The sequence below is a fragment of the Ictalurus furcatus genome, chromosome 25 (assembly GCF_023375685.1).
Source record: "Ictalurus furcatus strain D&B chromosome 25, Billie_1.0, whole genome shotgun sequence".
In the NCBI taxonomy this organism is placed as follows: domain Eukaryota; kingdom Metazoa; phylum Chordata; class Actinopteri; order Siluriformes; family Ictaluridae; genus Ictalurus; species Ictalurus furcatus.
The window spans coordinates 4,034,927-4,054,107 of NC_071279.1; the positions used below are offsets into that span (position 1 = coordinate 4,034,927).

The following is a 19,181-nucleotide window of genomic DNA, read 5'->3' on the forward strand; positions in this document are numbered from 1 at the left end:
CTTGGGGTTCAGTGTTTCACCCAAGGACACTTCGGTATGTGGAGTCACGTGGGCCGGGAATCGAACCTCCAACTCTGCGATTAGTGGACAACCCGCTCTACCACCTCATCCACAGCTGCCCTGGGTTTTTGGAGAAAAAAACAAATTGCTGTGAAGTTTACAGTAATTACTGGCAACTTGGGTTCAATTGAATCAATGCAAGCTAGTTAAGCTAGTTAAGCTAGTTAAGCTAGTTATGATGGCTTAGTGGTTAAGGTTTTGAGTCATAGATAATGAGATTTGTGTTCAAATCCCAGCACCACTAAACTGCCTTGACTGGGTCCTTGAGAAAGACCCTTGAACTCATAGCTCATACCTTAACCCAATGAGCAAAATGTCCTGAGTTATGGGTTATGTGTTATTTTATACTATGTATCATATTACGCTTCTTTATTATAAATATGTTTTACAGTTGTTTACTGTAAATATTACAGTACTTTATTGGCAACCAAAGTTGCCTACAGTATTCTTGACACTGCGCCATATATGCAATAATCGTTACAATTACTACAATTACACTAATTTTTAAAATCCATTTATGTGGTACGTTTTTCAAGCATTTTCTACAACATTGTCTGCTGTTGTAGAAAACCACTCAACACTTCTGACCAATCTGATTCAAGAATTCAACAGAGTTCCCATGTTGCTTCTTTCCTATAAGCATAGCTACACATAAGTTTATGGCCATTGTAATAACCAGATAGTGAGTATACTATACAGTGCTGCAGAATCAAGCAGTTAACGATGACCTTGTCAGGCCTTGTCTATTTTTCTCCACCACACTACATGGCTTCATGTTTTTGAACGGCCGGATAAACCTGCAAACACAGTTTTCACATAAGGATTATTCTGTGATTGCCTCGTGATCCGGCTCCAACACGACAGAAACAGAGAAGTTCGTTCATTTGTTTTTGACGCAGTTTTACTCCGAATTGAACCTCGCGATGTGCGATATAAACACAAACAGTCCTGCGTTTTTGTATTCACTACTGTTATGACAGATAGACATCTTAATAGATTGCTTAATAATGTTAAGTCGTTTGAATGTGTGCAATGTGCTCATGCTCAGTATTCTGTGTTTCTGTGTTCCATTGTGGACAGAAAGCATTTTTAAAATGATCTAAAAATACCACTGTGGATGAAAAACAAATGTTTTTTTTTTTATTATTATTATTATTAGTATGGACATAGCCTAAATGGCGTAACTAATACTTTAGTTACATTAAACATGCACTGAAACGTGACTTAAAGAACAGGACTGGTGGTTAAATGTCGACTTTACAGACTCAATTCAGAAGTGGATTTCTGGTTTATTTTGAATAAAAGCACAGACAGTTCCCACCTCAAACGGAAGATCATAAACAGAACTACATTGGTCTGACCCCTGAATTCACTATAATGACACTATATGGCCAAATATTTGTGGACACTTGACCAACACACCCATATGTGCTTTTTAAACATTTCATTTCCCCTTTGCTGTTAGAATAACCTCCACTCTTTCCATTAGACTTTGCCACTGGGATTTGTGCTCATTCAGACGTAAGCGCATTAGTGAGCTCAGACGCTGGTGTCGGATGAGGAGGCCACATCCCAAACGTCTTCAGTGGCGTTGAGGTCAGGGCTCTGTACAGGTAACTTCATCCTTCCCAAACCATGTCTTCATGTTTGGGCCTCTTCGCTCCAGTGAAGGGAAATTTTAATGCTACAGCATCCTACACAATTGTGTGCTTCCAGCTATGTGGAAACAGTCTGGGGAAGAACCACATATGGGTGTGATGGTCAGGTGTCCACATACATTTGGCCACACAGTGTAGCAGCAGCTACTGGAAAATTCCATTAACTCACAGTATAAGATAAAAAAAAAAAAAAGCTCTTGTTCCTGTGAGTCAGAATAGTACTCATGCTTAAGTCAGGCTGAGCCTTTGATAAGAGAGGAAAATGGACATTTCGTTATAATCACCGGCATTCAAAGAACGTACTCAAAGAATTCACTGTTCATAATATGTGTGATAATAATAGAAGGTACACAAGTACGTTTAGAGTACATGTGCACTTTGTACGCCAATATTAGGCTTCCAATCTTTATACAACAGAGTAGAGTTTTCATTTTCTAACTGTTCCTGTACTGTCACAGGGAATGAAACAGGAACTACAGAGAATGTGGAAGGTTCAAGTGAAAGCCTCCAACCTCAAAGAATGCAAATATTTATAGTTTACTGACTATAGAAAAAATGAAGAACAGGGCCCCAAAGCTAGGAAGTGAAAATAGCTGGAACCAAACCCATAAAGAAAGGGATTGTATTTGTTCCAAAACAGTTCGATTTTTACTTAGTCCCATTACTAATGATTCGTACATACAGTATATCATATTCACAGTACTCTGCTATGCAATTATCTACAAACGCTACCGTATATCATAGCTAAAAGAGGTACATATCTATCATTAAGTATTTGGAACATTTAACTGCATCGGTAATAAAATGAAAATTCCCGTACTCAATGCTTCCTCTTCAGTGGCTTATTTTGATTATCCATCCATCCATCCATCCATCCATCCATCTTCTATACCGCTTATCCTTTTCAGGGTCATGGGGAACCTGGAGCCTATCCCAGGGTGCATCGGGCACAAGGCGGGGTAAGATAAGATAAGATGCACCGTTATAGATCCAACATAGGGGAAATTCAAGTTCACACAGCAGCAGAAGTAGGAGGAGTAACATCAAGAATTTCCAGAATTACCTAAACATCAGAAGAAGCATAAAGTAAAAATTCCATCCATCCATCCATCTTCTATACCGCTTATCCTTTTCAGGGTCACGGGGAAACCTGGAGACTATCCCAGGGAGCATGGGGCACAAGGCGGGGTACACCGTGGACAGGGTGCCAATCCATCGCAGGGCACAGGTTCACACGCCCATTCATACACTACGGACACTTTGGACATGCCAATCATGTCCATACCATGCATGTCTTTGGACTGGGGGAGGAAACCGGAGTACCCGGAGGAAACCCCCGCAACACGGGGAGAACATGCAAACTCCGCACACACAGGGTCTCTCTCTCTCGCTGATCATGTGCTACTTAATTTTTTCCTTATCTTCCTGAAGAAAAATAAACAACTGGGGGAAAAAACAGTCATATTTTAGTAAATGGAACAAAAGCAAAAAAAAAAAATAGAAAATCAACCTTGTGTTATTCATGAATATGAATATCAGATTTTCATGAATATCAGATTTCTGATACAGTAAAAATCAACAAAAATGTATTATCAAATGAAATCTTCACAAAATGTGTTATGCATTAAAATGATTTGCAGGAGACTGATAAAGTGAAATATATTGCCGTTATTTACACTAGTCATGTTTGTATGATTTGGGTGCATTTATACTGTACTTCAGTGTTATGGAAATTTAATACTTGTACTGTTACTTAATTACATTTCCAAGTTAAAAAAAAAAACACACTTTTTACTAGTTACATATTTATTCTGACCTTCAAAGTACCTATTACAAATCTCTTCTCCTTTCCTCCAGCCAACGAATCTACATACTGCACATCGCTATAATGTGTTCCGACATGAATCACGTCAATTATTCATCTGCACTGACCTTCTTATGCTACACTTTATATATCAGATCTGTAAACAAGAACTTAATATAGACTAAGTGACATTTTGAACACATCATGGCAAAATGTTTTGATTATTTTTGCTCCGCTAACAGAAACAGATCCCGAAGAAAGCCACACTCGCTCACTTTATAGAACGTCGGCTAGCTGGCTAGCTAGCTCACATCGATTTGTACGTTCCCGGGAAAAATCAGCGTCCCTTTCTTCCGTTTCATCTTCGTCTGACAAGCTTTCATATTTAAAGTCAAAATGGATTGTTTGCCATGTCCACTGATGATGTCATTAACTTTACTGTAGTAACTGTTTCGAACGAGGAAGGGGAATTTTATGTGAAACGTCCCGGTGCAGTTACAGGAAATATAGGCACTCTTGGAACACCGCTCAACCAATCAAATTAACGGACCAGAATTACATTGCATTACATACGTTTCGGCTGATTTATCTGGATTTCTTCATCTACTTGTTTCTGAAGTATTTATTTTGCTTTTGGATCTGTACTGTTTTTAAGCTTTATGTTCATTGTAAAGCTATTATCAGTTCTGTGGGGAAAAAAGACTGTCAGTCAAGAGTCAGTACAGAACAACAATTGTTGTCAGGCTCAATATAGTTTTGATTAAACAACCTAAGCCTGTTATTGGGGGAGGCACAGAGGCTTAGAGGTTAGCACATTTGCCTCGCCCCTCCGCGGTTGGGGGTTCGATTCCTGCCTCAGCCCGGTGTGTGCGGAGCTTGCACGCATTGCCTCCAGTTTCCTCCCCAGTCCAAAGATATGCGTCGTAGTCTCATCGCTGTAGGCATCTCTAAATTGTCTGTAGTGTGTGTGTGTGTGTGTGTCCGATTGTGCCCTGCAATAGGTCGGTATTGTGCCCTGAGTCCCTGGGATAGGCTCCATGCTATGTAGGATAAGCGGTACAGAAAATGGTTGGATGGAAGCCTGTTATTCCCATAGGCCTACACAATACATTGTGCACAAGCTGAGAAAAGGCAATGAGGCTAAACCTCGTATTATTATTTTATATATTGCTCATAATGTTTTACACACATGCGGTTAAATTTAGAAATGAAAGTTCACATGCTGCCTGCAGATGACCTTTGTTTCAACTAACCACAGTTTTTTTTTTTTACAAGTCAAGACAATGGATGACTTCGAGTTAGAATTTTTGAAAACTCGCAAACTTGAGTCCAATTTCCAAAACTTGTCATGACAACTGGAGTTAAATTGAAGAGATAAGATCACTATCATGTTTTACAGTGCAGTTACTGACAGTTAACAGCAGATACGTTCCCTTCGAATGCCTATTTCAGATAGTCCTCGTGAATGTTTGAGATAAAGAATGAATGTGTGGCTCTTAAAAAAAACGGAAATACATTTAGTAGTCATGTAGTACTAATGACTATGTCCTTAATATCATTATGCGTGTTTACTACAGTAGGACCTTTGATGTCCCCTTTCTGGAAGCTGAAAAAAGCTGAAATGAGATTCTTGCACTTGAGCAATCCGTGTGTGTTTGAAGATGAATAAGCCACTGTGGAGATGCAGTGCAATGTCAGCCTTTCCCTGGCCGTAAAATGTTTCAGTATGCTGGAGGAAAACAATTACTTTTTTGTATTTAAACAATGAGGCATCTTCTTTACCTCCCACTGCTGAGGTAAGATTTGCTCATTTTCTAATGTTAAATGACTATATCTAACTGTGTTACCCTGTTTTCTTTGCTAATATCACATTCTATCTAATGGTAAATACTGGTTATTTACAGGATATTTTACTTCTGATTCATTCATTCGCAAACTATATAGTAGTCATGCCCATGACCACAAGATTTTTTTTTTTGTTACGTTGAATAATACAGTTGTGCATATAACAGTTTAATAATTAAGAATAAAAGGATAAGTAATAAATGTTCATGAAAACTTGACTGTTTTACTTTTGGCATTTTTGACATTTTCAATACGTTCAGTTAAGCATCATTTCTCCATGACCTTTCTTCTTCTGCCTGATGGAAAATATGAGCCATGTGAAGGTGGTGAGCTGAACGGTTACCTCTCACAGGAACAGATCTATCCCCCCCACCACTACCACCCCACCGCCCCCTCTTGTATCAGTGCTGAGAAAGCTGTATTCAGAGTCAGACATCCTCTCACTCCTGCTGTGAGAAAAAAGGACAGAACAGAAGTATTGTGTGTGTGTGTTTGTGTGTGTGCATCAGGAACCAAAAAAAAACCAAAAAAAAACTGCTAAACGATTGCTCGACTATGGGTTCATTTGATTATATTTCAGCCGTCGGTAAAATCTTGAACGTATAACTTATAGCAACACACGTCATAATAGCTGGCTTCCAGATTTACTTGTGTGGAAATGTCAGAGACGTTAAACCCAGATCAGAGAGAAATTACATTCAAAACTACATAAATATTACATATATAAACTACATAAAATGAAAACAATGATGTGTTTCTCTACTAATGAAATGTAAACATTTTTGATCAGGCGTTAAAGATATTAGTCAAAAGAAGTCTCCTGAGCTTCCATTCTCCAGAGAGACAGTGGCTCTGTTGTGAGAATGAAAATTCCTGCTTATTTAGTGCTTTTAGTAGAAGATCACTCATTTTAAAGAAAGGCCCCAACTGCTAAAACAGATAAATTCATTCTAACTCCCACGTCATGGTCATGTCCATGTCAACTACAACTCACATCCTTTTCCCACAAATTTATCATGAACAATCAAGTTCCTATTCTGTTTCCTATTGAAACGCACTTGTTTTGCAGTTACACTACTACTGGCTTTAAGTAACCCGGACTCTGCGTTGCTTTGTGATTACCAAGCCTTAGTTATCTGCTCGTCTGGATCAGTCTTTGATCATAACCTGCTACATTTCCCGATTTAGTGTAGTGTATTCCTGTTTTCCAATCACCTGACTATCAGTCAGCCTCAAGTTTCTGAGTATTACCTAGTTTGTTTGTTTGTTTTTTTTTAACTTCTTAACCTTATACCATAGATCTAGATTTATGTATTGAATAAGTTGCATTAGTGGGTAGAATGAATTCAGATAAGAGCTCTTTATCTCAAAAAACTCAAATGAAACGGCTGGAGGTGATACATAAGGGCTGTTTCTCCTACACTTATAATTGTAGAAGTATGGATGGAAGTGCAAAAGGCTCAGGTTCAAACTATTAAATGAGGACCACAATGAAAAAAACGATCAGAGTCACAAAACTGTATTTTTGGAGTTGTGCATCCACGGCTGTTGATTGAGCATTGAAGAATGATCTCATAAATGTACTTGGATGATAGAAAGATCAGGGTCACAGGATTTTCCATTTAAAATAAAGCCATGCTATGGAAAAATGATCAGAGTCCAGTCACATGACCGAAATCAGCCAATAGGCTTTGAGTAATGGCGGACGCCCAGCTGAGTGAATTTCATTGTTAACTTACTGTCAAATTTCTTCCACACATCTCATTAGTAATTGCTCTAATATTAATATAATAATATTAATAATTAATAATGAATTAATATGAATATGAATATTAATGAATATTGATACTTAATGATTAATAATTAGTAATATTCAAGTTGAGATTGATGTATAATGTATATTCTGTGAGTTTTCAGTATTTAACTGATGTTGATGCTCAATGCTGATGTTGATACAGTGCTGTTCATCACTGTATTACTGTGAATACCCACGAAGAAAGATCAGAGTCCGCGCAAGCATTTTTTCATGCTTCAATTAACACAATGTAAACAATAATGGCTGATAACTTTTGGTGACTTCATAAAGACTATGAATGGGTCTAGCGATCGTATCATCAAGATTTCCTCTGTTCTCAACTATTATGACATAAGAAGGTTCTGAACTTTTAAATTCAAATTCTGGAATCCAAGCACCATGTGACTCTGATCGTTTTATCAACGGTGCCTTCAAATCTCTTCTTGTCAAATGTATTTTATATTTGAATGTGTATTTGACGCTACAATCCTCTACGACCAGCACTAGTGAGGTCAAGAGTCAAAATCTACAATAAATGCATTTACACATCAAATGTAAATCCTGATCAAATCACATTTACTATGATTTCACGATATTATCAGAATCTTGGGGCAGCACAGTGGGACAGCGGGTAGCATTCCTGAGCTCAGGTTACTGTGTGGAGTTGTGCATGTTCTCCCCGTGTCTGTGTGGGTTTGCGTTGGGTTCTCCAGCTTCCTCCCACTGTCCAAAAACATGCCAGCTATGGTAAACCCGTAGAGCTCAGCTCAGTGTGTGTCAGTGGTGCTCTGTGATGGAGTGGCATCCCATCTGGAGTGAATTCTCCCGACTTACATCCAATCTTCCTGGGACTGACTCCAGCTGCATCGTGACCCTGACTAGGATAAAGCATGTCCTGTAGAGGAATGAATCATGACACTGTATTCAGGTTTTACACTATGTGTCTTATGCTACGTCTTAAAATAGCTGACGTTCAGGGCTCCCAAGTGGCACAACAAAAAAAATATATTAGCCCTATCATCTGGAGATTGTGAGTTTGAATCCCGGTGATACCACAACCATCTCTGGCTGGGCGTCCAAGAGAGCATATTGGCCATGTTGGCATTCTATCTCTCCCCTGTCAGTCACAGCAACACCTGTCAATCAAGGACAATAGTGCTTTCCTTGAGTGTGTTTCTCCACCCTGTGACACAGCATGAGCAACAGTCTGAAAAGATATGACTGGCTGGCTTCATGTGTCGTCCCCCCTACCATATATTAATAAAAATAGCTGACATAATCTGGGGAAACATTTGTAGAAAATGAGCAAATAACACGTGTACTGTTTATTATAATTTCCCCTACCCTTAGTAGGAGTTTCTGTGTTTGTCTTATAAATGTACTATAAATAGGACTGTATAGGGGACTGATAGATCCTCTCTCAGGTTCTCGCTGTTTCTCAGCTTAAAAAGAGTTACATCCTGTAGCATCTACATATCAGCTTTAGGATTTCCCAAAGTGAGCTGTAATTATAGTAGATGATCACCGTCTTGGCCCTGAGTGTATAATTCCAGACATGAATCAGCAGCGGCCATTTTGAATTTAATGATTCAGCTCTCCCAGATTTACCACTTACTGGAATTTCGATTTGTATGCTTCATGACTCCAGCCATGAACGACCTACAGTTTCGACCATCCACGCTACAGAAACGTGTATCAGTTTCACACTGATATTTACCGTATTATCAGCACTACTCTTGACTGCATTCCAGAAATGACACGGTGCAAAAACTAACCAGTGAAAGTAGTTTATTATGTTTCATATGGTTATGACACTGGTCCCATTTCCCACAACCCTCATCCACACACTCATAGCACCCAAAGCCCTGCGGTGTAGCTCGCTGCTTTTGTTACGGCTTTGATGAAATATTTCATTTCTTATGGTTTACTCATTTACTCTAGCACCACTGTGGGCTCCTCCATCATGGAGGCCCAGGGAAGCCTGTTAATGAATATAGTATTGAACACATTCACAAATTTTATACATTTACAAACCAGAGGAACGGCATACGGTAGCCTGTATAACACACAGTCTGGCAAAACCTTTAAAAACCCACGGCTCACACCACAGAACAATAAAGAAGGGAATCACAAGTGTAAAATCACAAGTGTAAAATCACAAAAGCGTTTTTTTTTATGGACGCTCAGGTGGTCACTGCACAAGTCAAGACAGCACAGCACAATGAAAAGGCCCAGCGTATAAGCACCGCAAAATATAGCATTAGTGCTGATTTAAAAATAAATAAATAAATAAAATTACAGATTAAAAATGGAAGCATTTATCACAGAGAAACAAAATTCCAGGTGAATTTTAAAAAAATAATATTTTAAAAAATGATCTAATGTCATTTAAATGATAAACTATGCAGGATACAAAAATGTATCAAAGGTAGTAATGGTTACCAAGACACATCTGTCAGAATCCTTTAAATAATTTATTCTGTTCCTTAAACTCGTCCTTACATCTGCTTGTTTTAAATTATTTACAGTGAGGCCTAAAATCACTATAAATAGGTTCGGAAGAAAATCTTTTTGTTTGGAAATAAACTGTTTTTTGAGCTATCCAGCATTTTTTTTTTTGTTGCATAGTTGCAGCCCTGCAGTCCAATCCACATGATCGTCAAAGTCTTCACTGATGGCGAACGTGGTAGAGACTACATAATGAATTCAATGATAATGAGACGTTTCTCTCGGTGTTAACGGATGCTGATTGGAAATTACACCTCCAGAAGGAAGCCTGAAAATGAAGAAAATAGCCCGATCCATTGCTTCTGTAATTTCTAGTTGTAAGTGTTGGTGAGATGCAGTAGTTAACATCGAAGTTAAGTAAGTGTTTGTTTGGAAATATAAACTGTCAGAGAAGGTGTACTGCCATCATATCATATCGTTTCAACTGACATAAAGATGGCTACCGTAATGTAATAAGAAAAAAATAAATAAACATTTTCAGAGGGTATTAACTAATTTTAGCTTAATTACACAATATTAAATAGCATATATAAAATACTGAATATTGAAGGAGAAAATCACGTTCTTACAAATTTGTTTTAGAATTTGTATTAAGGCTGCAACATTATGACTAACTGATTTATATTCTTCACTTTTTCAGCCTTATTGCTACATTTGCTTGAAATTTGGGACTTTAATTTGCCTTTATACTGACGGTTAAAGGCTCTGGGTTACTGATCAGAAGGTCGGAGGTTCCAAGCCCCAGCGCTGCCACTGTTGGGCCCTTGAGCAAGGCTCTTAACCCTCTCCGCTCCAGGGGGCGCTGTATCATGTCTGACCCTGTGCACTGACCCCAACTTCCTAACATACTGGTATATGTGAAGAAAAGAATTTCACTCTGATGTAATGTGTATGTGACAAATAAAGGCTTCTTCTTCTACTTAATCATTTCAAAATAGATTTTTGTATTAGCAAAACCGATTAGTTTATATTTACCTCGTCATAGTGATCATGACATCAGAGGTGGGGTTTTTTTTTTTTTTTTTAAACCTTTTTTTACCATTGGAATAAACTCTTCTCATGACTATTTGCCATCACTTTCAAGATTCAAGCCTCAAGATTCAAGATTCAAGTAAGATATTACTTTCTTATATTACGTAGGGCTTGAAATGATATGGCAAAAAAAGATAAGCTGGCCTGCATGAGGCTAGCTGTGTCGTTTTCCATCAGCCTGCTGTAATGCATTGCTTACGAGGACAGAAATTTTACCGCATTCTGGGCAATCATAAAACTTGGCCGAACTAAGTTTTTCCCATCATACTAAAACGAGACTGACACAAGCAGTTCCATTCAGCCTTCAAGTTTAAAGGTCTTTCCTCACTCCGTATCTGTGATTTCTTTCAAATCCCTGAAAATCAATGAAATTAGCATAGGTCATAAGGAAGTCTCCACGCTAGAGCCGTTATGATGCAGTAAGCGATGCTCATTGCTGAGGCAGCCATCGCTGCGGTGCACAATCAGCACAGGGAAGCGCAATGCGTCCTGATAGGTTGGAGGAGACGGCTGTTGGTGCTCTGGGGCGGAGCTATCGTTCAGGCTGCCATATGCATGACCTAGTGAAAAAAGACTGAGGGCGCTGCGTGAGAAAATGGACGAGCCACTCAAGGCCCTACGGCAGCGCTCGCAGTTCTGGGGGGAGAAGGAGTCTCGGCCAGACAGATTCGCATCCATCAACACAGCTTCAGAGTAACTGGGCACCAGTTGCTGGTTGGAGCGGATGTGCCACTCTAGTTCTGTGCTATCGACTGCGTTCATCCTGGAGATGTGGTGGCAGTAGTGTAAATGATTAAAGCCGAACAGCTTCTCCACGTGGTAGTGAAGATAAGCTGTGCGATACTCGTTCAGAATACGCAAGGGCCAAGAGAGCGTCAGAACCGCTGCTATCCAAAACACGCAGCGCCTCAAAAACCAAGGCAGTCGGCCAGAGATTACCATTACGTGCTCCCTGAAGTCTACATTTTTAAGGTGCATGCCCTCACGAGCCTCCATGTAGTCATCCAGCCCCTCGTTTTCGGTGAAGAACCGTGCCCTCTGTGTCAGATAGGAGTTCTCTGACTCCGCACTGGCAAAGCTGAAGCACTTGGTGAAGCGAAGCTTGGTGATAGGGAAGTCTTCCACGCCTGCAAGCTGCTTGGAGACATCCTTCACGCCGCAGTTTCCATAATCGAACTCTGCCTCGGCTGCGTGTGTGTTGACCCGTTCGTGGTACACCTGCGTGGCACTGTAGGCATCACTATTGCGGTAGCGAGTCACATGCCGTGTGCGTCGCACATAGTGGTAACTGATGGCCCTCCACCAGATGCACGGTGTGGCCTGCTGCATCCGCTGCACCCGCTCCACTATACTCTCCAAATCCACTTTATACTGCAGGTTGAAGTGCAAGGAACAGTGCCAGCACTCCACCAAGTAGAGGGTGTAAAGCATGAGCAAAAAAGCCACGGGGATATAGATGTAACCACTGGAGCAGGCACTCTCATGGTACACCGTCGATGTGGCCTTGAGGTTATTATCGATGCTGAGTCGTGTCACCTTGGCCACGCAGCACCATATCATAGCGAGCGCACAGCCATACATGAGCAGTGTGAGGAGAAGGCATTTCCAGTGTGACTCGCGCCATAGAGCCTCAGTCAGTGACTGCTGCTGGGGCCTCTGCTGTATACGGCAAAACAGACAAGGAAGAAGAGAACTGATGGTTATATAGTCAAATCTTTTAGAGTCAAGTCAGAGGCAAAAAAGGTGCATACGTACCTGACCTATTTATACTAGCATGCGTATATGTTTTAATGTAGACACAAGGCAGCCCTGTGAGTCACTCTGGATAAGGATGTTGGCTAAATGCTGTAAACTTGAATGTCGTGTTAAAGTGGCAGTTACACATAAATACCTTGCCATTATCCCCACTAGTGTGGCGAAATAACGCACCGCTGCTTCTCACTTCTCTAAGCAGGAGACGTACTACGTTTCCCGTGAAACTAAAGATATCGGGATGGTAACCCCAATCCCTGCGGATTACTCCCTTCTTTCCATCATTATACTGGTGCATCGTTTTTTTTTTTTTTAACGGACAGTTGGTTCTTCATTACAAGCGCTCTCATTTTGTAGAAACAACAGTTTTTGTAGAACACCACAGTGAGTCTGAATGTCTTCTGAACAACAAAAATATCTCAGGATACGTGGGCTTGTTTAGGTCTGAAAAGGTTGAATAGACCTTGAAAATAAGGACTCAACTGAAGAGGTTTTGAATTTGAAAGAAATCACAAAAAGTGCTATGTTGGATCATCCCAGGCACATTAAGCTAAGCTGACACAGACGCGCGACAGACTGGTGAGATGTCGCATATACATGTTAGTTTCTTATTAATAAACCCCCTTAATATATGACTTCATGACGAGTTGGAAAATGTCAAGAGTAGGACAAATACTGATTGTGCAAGCATACTGAAATTGATTGTCTGTGGAGGTTTTCAGTCATCCAGGTCAAGTTGACTGTCTAGTTGCTACAAGGCTCAGTGACTCATCCAGGGGGCTTCATCACCTCTACTGAATGATGGGAAATTTATTAAGAACCAGTGTGCGTCTAAATGTCACGGAATTTCCCCACAATGAATCCCCTCCATTGAGAGGCAGAATGATTAAAGCGTGATTAAAGTCCACTTGATTAGACTTAGCACCTAGCACGAAGAAGTGCTTCTTCGGATGTTTAAACATCCTGAAATAACTGAAGTGTTTGTACAGTACCGTGGTTCTGTCTGTGTGGTTTCATTTCATGCTTCATGTGTGTGAAAAAGCCAGGGCTGTTTGGGGTTCTTCACACAGGAGCAAGCTTTAAATAATTGATGCTGCTCTTCCATAACTCTCCTCCCTACCTCGTCACATTATAACAGCCCCTTATAACAGCCCCACCCCACCCCCCACCCCCCACCCCCGATCCCCAACCGGCGTGAAAGGATTGAATCTATGACAAATGGCTCCTACTCTTCTCTTGTTCACAATTTTGCAAACGTTGCTTAGCAAAGTGAGATCATCCCTCACTTTCTTCTCAACTTACAGGCTTGTGATCGCAGCTTTTGATGAGCGGAGCAGACTGTGCTATAAAGTGAGATGTGTGTGAAATGGGGGAGCAGGTTATAAAAGCCTCAACTGAAATTTCTTATGGATGTTTTTTTTTTTTGTTTTGTTTAGTTTTTTTGCTTGCTTCCGTTTTGTTGCTAATCTTACTGATCGGGATAATCTTGTGTTTTAAGTGATATAGAGTTCTGGACATATGCATACAGTGTGTCCCACTTAGGACCAACACTGACTCGAGTGTCTAGGCCACAACCATGGATTGAAGATGTTTTGTTCCTAAACGATTTGGACTTGTGATACTTAAGAACTACTTCATGAATTCATCTACAGCAGATTGGAAAACTCTCTTTACTTCTTTAAAAAATCAATGAAAACGATCCAACTTGACCAAAAATGAGGTCATTCAACTGGCTCCCGATTAAATACGGATTTGATTTTGAACTAGATCTTTACAGCGTTGCTCCCAAAGAACAGATTTCAGACTTGGCCAGTGTGTATAAATCAGACACAACTCACAAATTGTTAGCTAGTGCTCTTTTAGTCATTCCCATAATTAAAATCAGAATGAGCGAAAGTGTGTTTAGTCATCAAATTTTTACTGAGGCCTTTGCCTAGGTTTTTTGTGTTTGTTCACGTGTACATGTTCATACAGGATTACGGACTGTCATCTCTGAGAAGGACAAAAAAGAGGACCCTTAGAAGAAGGCTGACCTTATTCTGCCTTCTGAGTGGCACAGACTTTATATTGGGAGAAGAAACTCTATCCAGCATTAGCCTATCTAGGCAGCCTCTTCCTAAATACATTGCAGAATGGGAAAATATTTGACACTGGCCACAATCAGATAAATGATATACTTAAGGAATTGAACGTGACAGGGCGTGATGTTATAGGAACAGCGAGGTGAAGCGGAGTTACTGTTACCGACCCAAAATAATCATTTTCACCTTATAGCACAGCAATTTTTCAAGAATGAATTCCTTTTTTTAAATTAAAGAACGACACTGTGTACATTTTATTTTAGTTTACCGTTACGTTTAATGCTGACGAACATCTATGAGACAAGTTCCTGCTACATTATAACAACATTAAGCAGGTGTTCCCTCATCAGTGTCTCCTTTTAATCTTTCTTGTTACGAGACGAAAAAAAAATCCAGCTGTCATGTTACTGAGGAACCGCAAATTGAAAAGCCATTCGTCCAAAAGGACTTGGTGGTGGAAAGCTAAAAGGAAGAGCTTTAACTCTGGCTGTTTAAAAGTTCGAACACCGGCGACTCCTACCAAAAATGCTAAATAAATCTCTCCTTACAGAAATCTTCACAATATCAATAATGACATGTTTTTCTTTGTTAAACAACACTTTATTTATTATTAGGCTTTGGTTATGCCGAGCATCTATCATACAAAGCCCCTGTGAATTAGCTGTTTCTCTAGAGACAATAATGTAGCTGTGATTTGGCTTGAAGAGGACACTATTGTCAGAAATAATATTACAGAAAATTAATCAGTGAATCTTCTTACCAATCAAATTGAGAACTAAAGAGCACTGTGGTATAAACTATGGAATATTGATTACTGAAACATGCCTAACTAATAATGGTTTTTTGCCTATAATTGCCATACGTCAGTATTTATCATAATGTCCTCTGAGACATTAAAGACTTCTTAGGAAAAGAAGACACTTGCTTCAGCAGAGCAGAGTAGCAGTACAGAATCAGAACCAACTAGAGCAAACGGTCCATTGTCATACAGTAGCCAGTAAAGACAAATATGACCCGGAGAATAAAAAAAAAAGAAAAGATTTTGGATGTATTCATTTCTCAATGAAAACAGAAATGGCTGCTCCGACTGTCTCAGTTATGAATAAATCCGGATTGCGTTCTAAAGCTGCTAATCTGTCCAACAAAGCGTCTGTGATATTGGCAGCTTGTGCTGCGGTTTTGCTGTGACGTTCCTCTCTGTTTCTCCAAGCTGTTGCTGCTTCAGATAAGTGTGCTGAGCAGTGAGCCGAGAGACGGCCCACTTTCCAGCAGATTATTTGAGGGCGATATCTGGGGCGTCGTTCTCTTCAAGCTGAGGGTGCACACTCCAACCTTTTTGGGCTGTGTTATATGAGACTGCAATTTATTTTATTATGGAATTGCAATATCATATAGACGAAGTGTTTAATTTCTCAGTAAATTGTCAATAACCAGACAAATGCACTTTTAGTTAATCCACTAGTTCATTAATTGACATTAAATGGACTAGGAGTGACACCAGGTACAGCTACATGGGAAATTATTGGGAGAGCGAAACTTTACGATCAACACTAACCTTATTATCGAACATTTCACATAATCACAGATTTACTGCAAGTTCTCTGAGACTCTAAACTACCAGAAATTTATAAATGACCATTCTTCCTTGTTTTGAAAAGAGTCTTATGTGATTATGCCATAAACATCTCACAGTCTCCGTTCATTTCTGCGACACTGCTCACTTCCACACACTTTTTTATGCTCCTCACGTCTGTATAATAGCTTTTGCAGGACTGTATATTCCAATATCAACTTATTTGTGGTTGGATGAATTTGCAATTTGCAACGCATTTCGTTATGAATCTAAAACAAACAGCCCATCTGTAAAGACTGTAGCATGTATCATGGAGAAAGCGTCTCGTCTCGTGGCTGATTTGATAGGAGAACAAATGGAGAGGCGACACACAGGCACCGTGACAGAGAATGGGATTTCTCAGCCCATTTCTGTATGCACACACACACACACACACACACACACAAGCATGATGATCAAAGCCATGATGACATGCAGCACCAAGTATTTTTTATTTTATTTAGCACACTATAGGCTGCTGTATATGAAGATGATATCGACGTAGATGTAATTATAATGTCGCTTTGTCAAACTGTGAAGAATGACTGAAGGAGCTCAATGTTTTATGCATTCGGTAAACAAAACAAATATTATTAACATGAAAGAACATAAATATATCAACTGCTAAACTGAGACTCTCACCTCTTCTCTCCTTCTCTCTGTTTGGTCAGGGGGAACTGGACCGGTGTTGTTTGCCCCGGACGATGCTGGAGACATGGAGATGATATCTCTGATAATGAGACTGGTCCTGATGTTGGTACTGATGAGGATACGGAAGCCTGGGGCGTGAGCGCGGAGCTCCACATCACATCACATCACATCACACACACACACACACACACACACACACAAACAACAGAACTTCAACATTAGGAAAAAGAAACGGTCAGGCATATATGGTGTCACATACTGAAAAACAGAAAAGACAGAAAAGAACATTACCTCTTTTTGGTCGTTCGGGGGAGAAAAATAAAAGATAACCCATTAGCTATAAATACAAACACTTTGTACAGAGGTGGAAAAGCAGCATTGTAGATCCTGTTACAGTTCTCAGGCTTTATCAAGAATAAACCAAAAGCAAATAAAGCTGAAAGTAATCAAGAGAAAACGCTGTGAGGATGAAAGCTGGGTGGATGTGATGGGCTGGTTTTCACTCAGGTAACAGAGACAGGGAGTGAGAGAGAGAGAGAGAGAGAGAGAGAGAGAGAGAGAGAGAGATTAGCATTAGCATGACAGCTAGCGGAGCTTGCTAGCATCTCTCCCAGCGGTTACTGAGAGATGGTAACCTTGGCAACGCATTCGCCTTCGCCTCGATGCTAGCTAGTAAAATCTTTTAATTAAGATACTTAAGTACGAGGTTTCATCTTTATGAATGCTGCTTTCCGTTGATAACATTATATATATATATATATATATATATATATATATATATATATATATATATATATATATATATATATATAGGGGGGGTTTCATTAGAAGAAATAATATCTTTAGTCAGCTATAACTGCATTATTCAATCTGGGGAATATGACTTATTTAGAATATAACTTACTGTATAGACTAATTCAGTGAAACAAAAATAAACTAAAACTTAAAAGGCTAATCAGGTAGCTGTAACAGTAAGAGAGGTTTCTATAGCTGGAAAAGTAGCATTCTGTGGATGGGTTTTTGTTCAAACTCAGTTTTAACAGAGCAAATAAATATAAAAAATAATAAAGAACAAATGTTGGAGCATGGCTCCCTGGGATAGGCTCCAGGTTCCCCGTGACCCTGAAAAGGAGTAAGCGGTAGAAGATGGATGGATGTTGGAGCATGGATTTCACAAGAGACAATATTTCTGTCACACTTTACCAGTCCTTTCTAACCATTAAGAAAAGCCAATACTTGAGCAAAATATGGTTTGACATGTAATCTAATCTGCTTTTAACCTTGCATGTGTTCAACTTAATGTATCATTCAAGACATTTCACATGTCAGTGCCTGTTAACTGACACACTTATTGTAAATGAACAGCAATGAGTCATAGGCTATTCTGAGTTTATATGGGAATGCTGTAGGATATCATTTTTTTTACAGAAATAATTGTTGTTGTTGTTGTTGTTTAATATATTTTTTCCTTATTTTTCCGCTAATGCCGACTCAGGTGCGTACCAAACAACTAGATTTTCAATTCAATTCTATTCTTTAATTTCCACAACACAGACATGAACTGATGCTACAGCGCCTCCTACTGGCAGCACAGAGAATTCATTCAACCGCACAACAGATAACACAACTCACATTCAATTTCCGCAAAAGAAAAACACACAAAAAGATACCCATTGTTCGGTTTTTTGAAGTTTGTTTTTTTTAAGAACAGAAACTACTGAAAAGTACGGGTGTGCTCTGGTTCAGTCCAGAATTACATTCAGGAAATGCCCAGTGATTATTTTTGTGGGGAAACTGCTGACAGCTGTGACATAATGGTTCTTCATTATGCCTAAGTGTATAGAATTTAAATTTTAGCATAATTCCTGTGTTTTAATAATAATAATAATTATTATTATTATTGTTGTTGTTATTATTGTTACTATTATTATTATTATTATTATTATTATTATTATTATTATTATTTGTGTCTACCAACCTATTATAAAGTGTTTCACATGAAGAAAAATATCCAAGGAAAACTAACGAATAAGTAAAAATGAGAGTGCTTATTTTGGTTGTCGTGGTTACCATGACGCTTAATGGACTACAGTATGCATATTGCCCCTCCCATCTGGGAAATCCCCACAGGAACAGCGTGGCATTGTGCATATGTGTGTGCATATGTGTGTGTGTGTGTGTGTGTGTGTGTGTGTTAGTTAATAATCCATTAATAATCCGACTAATCCAGTTAATCGGAATAAAACACCTTCATATAGTCTCCTAAATCTGAGGTCCCCTGAGGTCTAGATCGTATTCGTTGCTGTTTGTTTATAGTTAACCTTCATATAAAATAATAGAACAGTTTTACATCAATGCAGAAATGCGGGGTTGTCATAACCTT

General features: G+C 39.3%; 1 protein-coding gene across 1 annotated transcript; it reads right to left on the reverse strand.

The window, feature by feature from the left end:
- Positions 1-11,083: 11,083 nt before the first annotated feature.
- On the reverse strand, positions 11,084-18,814 carry tmem151ba (transmembrane protein 151Ba). The gene is made up of 4 exons (XM_053614087.1): positions 18,777-18,814; positions 17,090-17,290; positions 16,790-16,926; positions 11,084-12,361 (listed from the first exon to the last, which is right to left on the reverse strand). Exons 2-4 carry the CDS (start codon positions 17,130-17,132, stop codon positions 11,084-11,086), a joined length of 1,458 nt encoding a protein of 485 aa, XP_053470062.1. The 5' UTR covers positions 17,133-17,290; positions 18,777-18,814.
- Between the last annotated feature and the right edge of the window lie 367 nt (positions 18,815-19,181).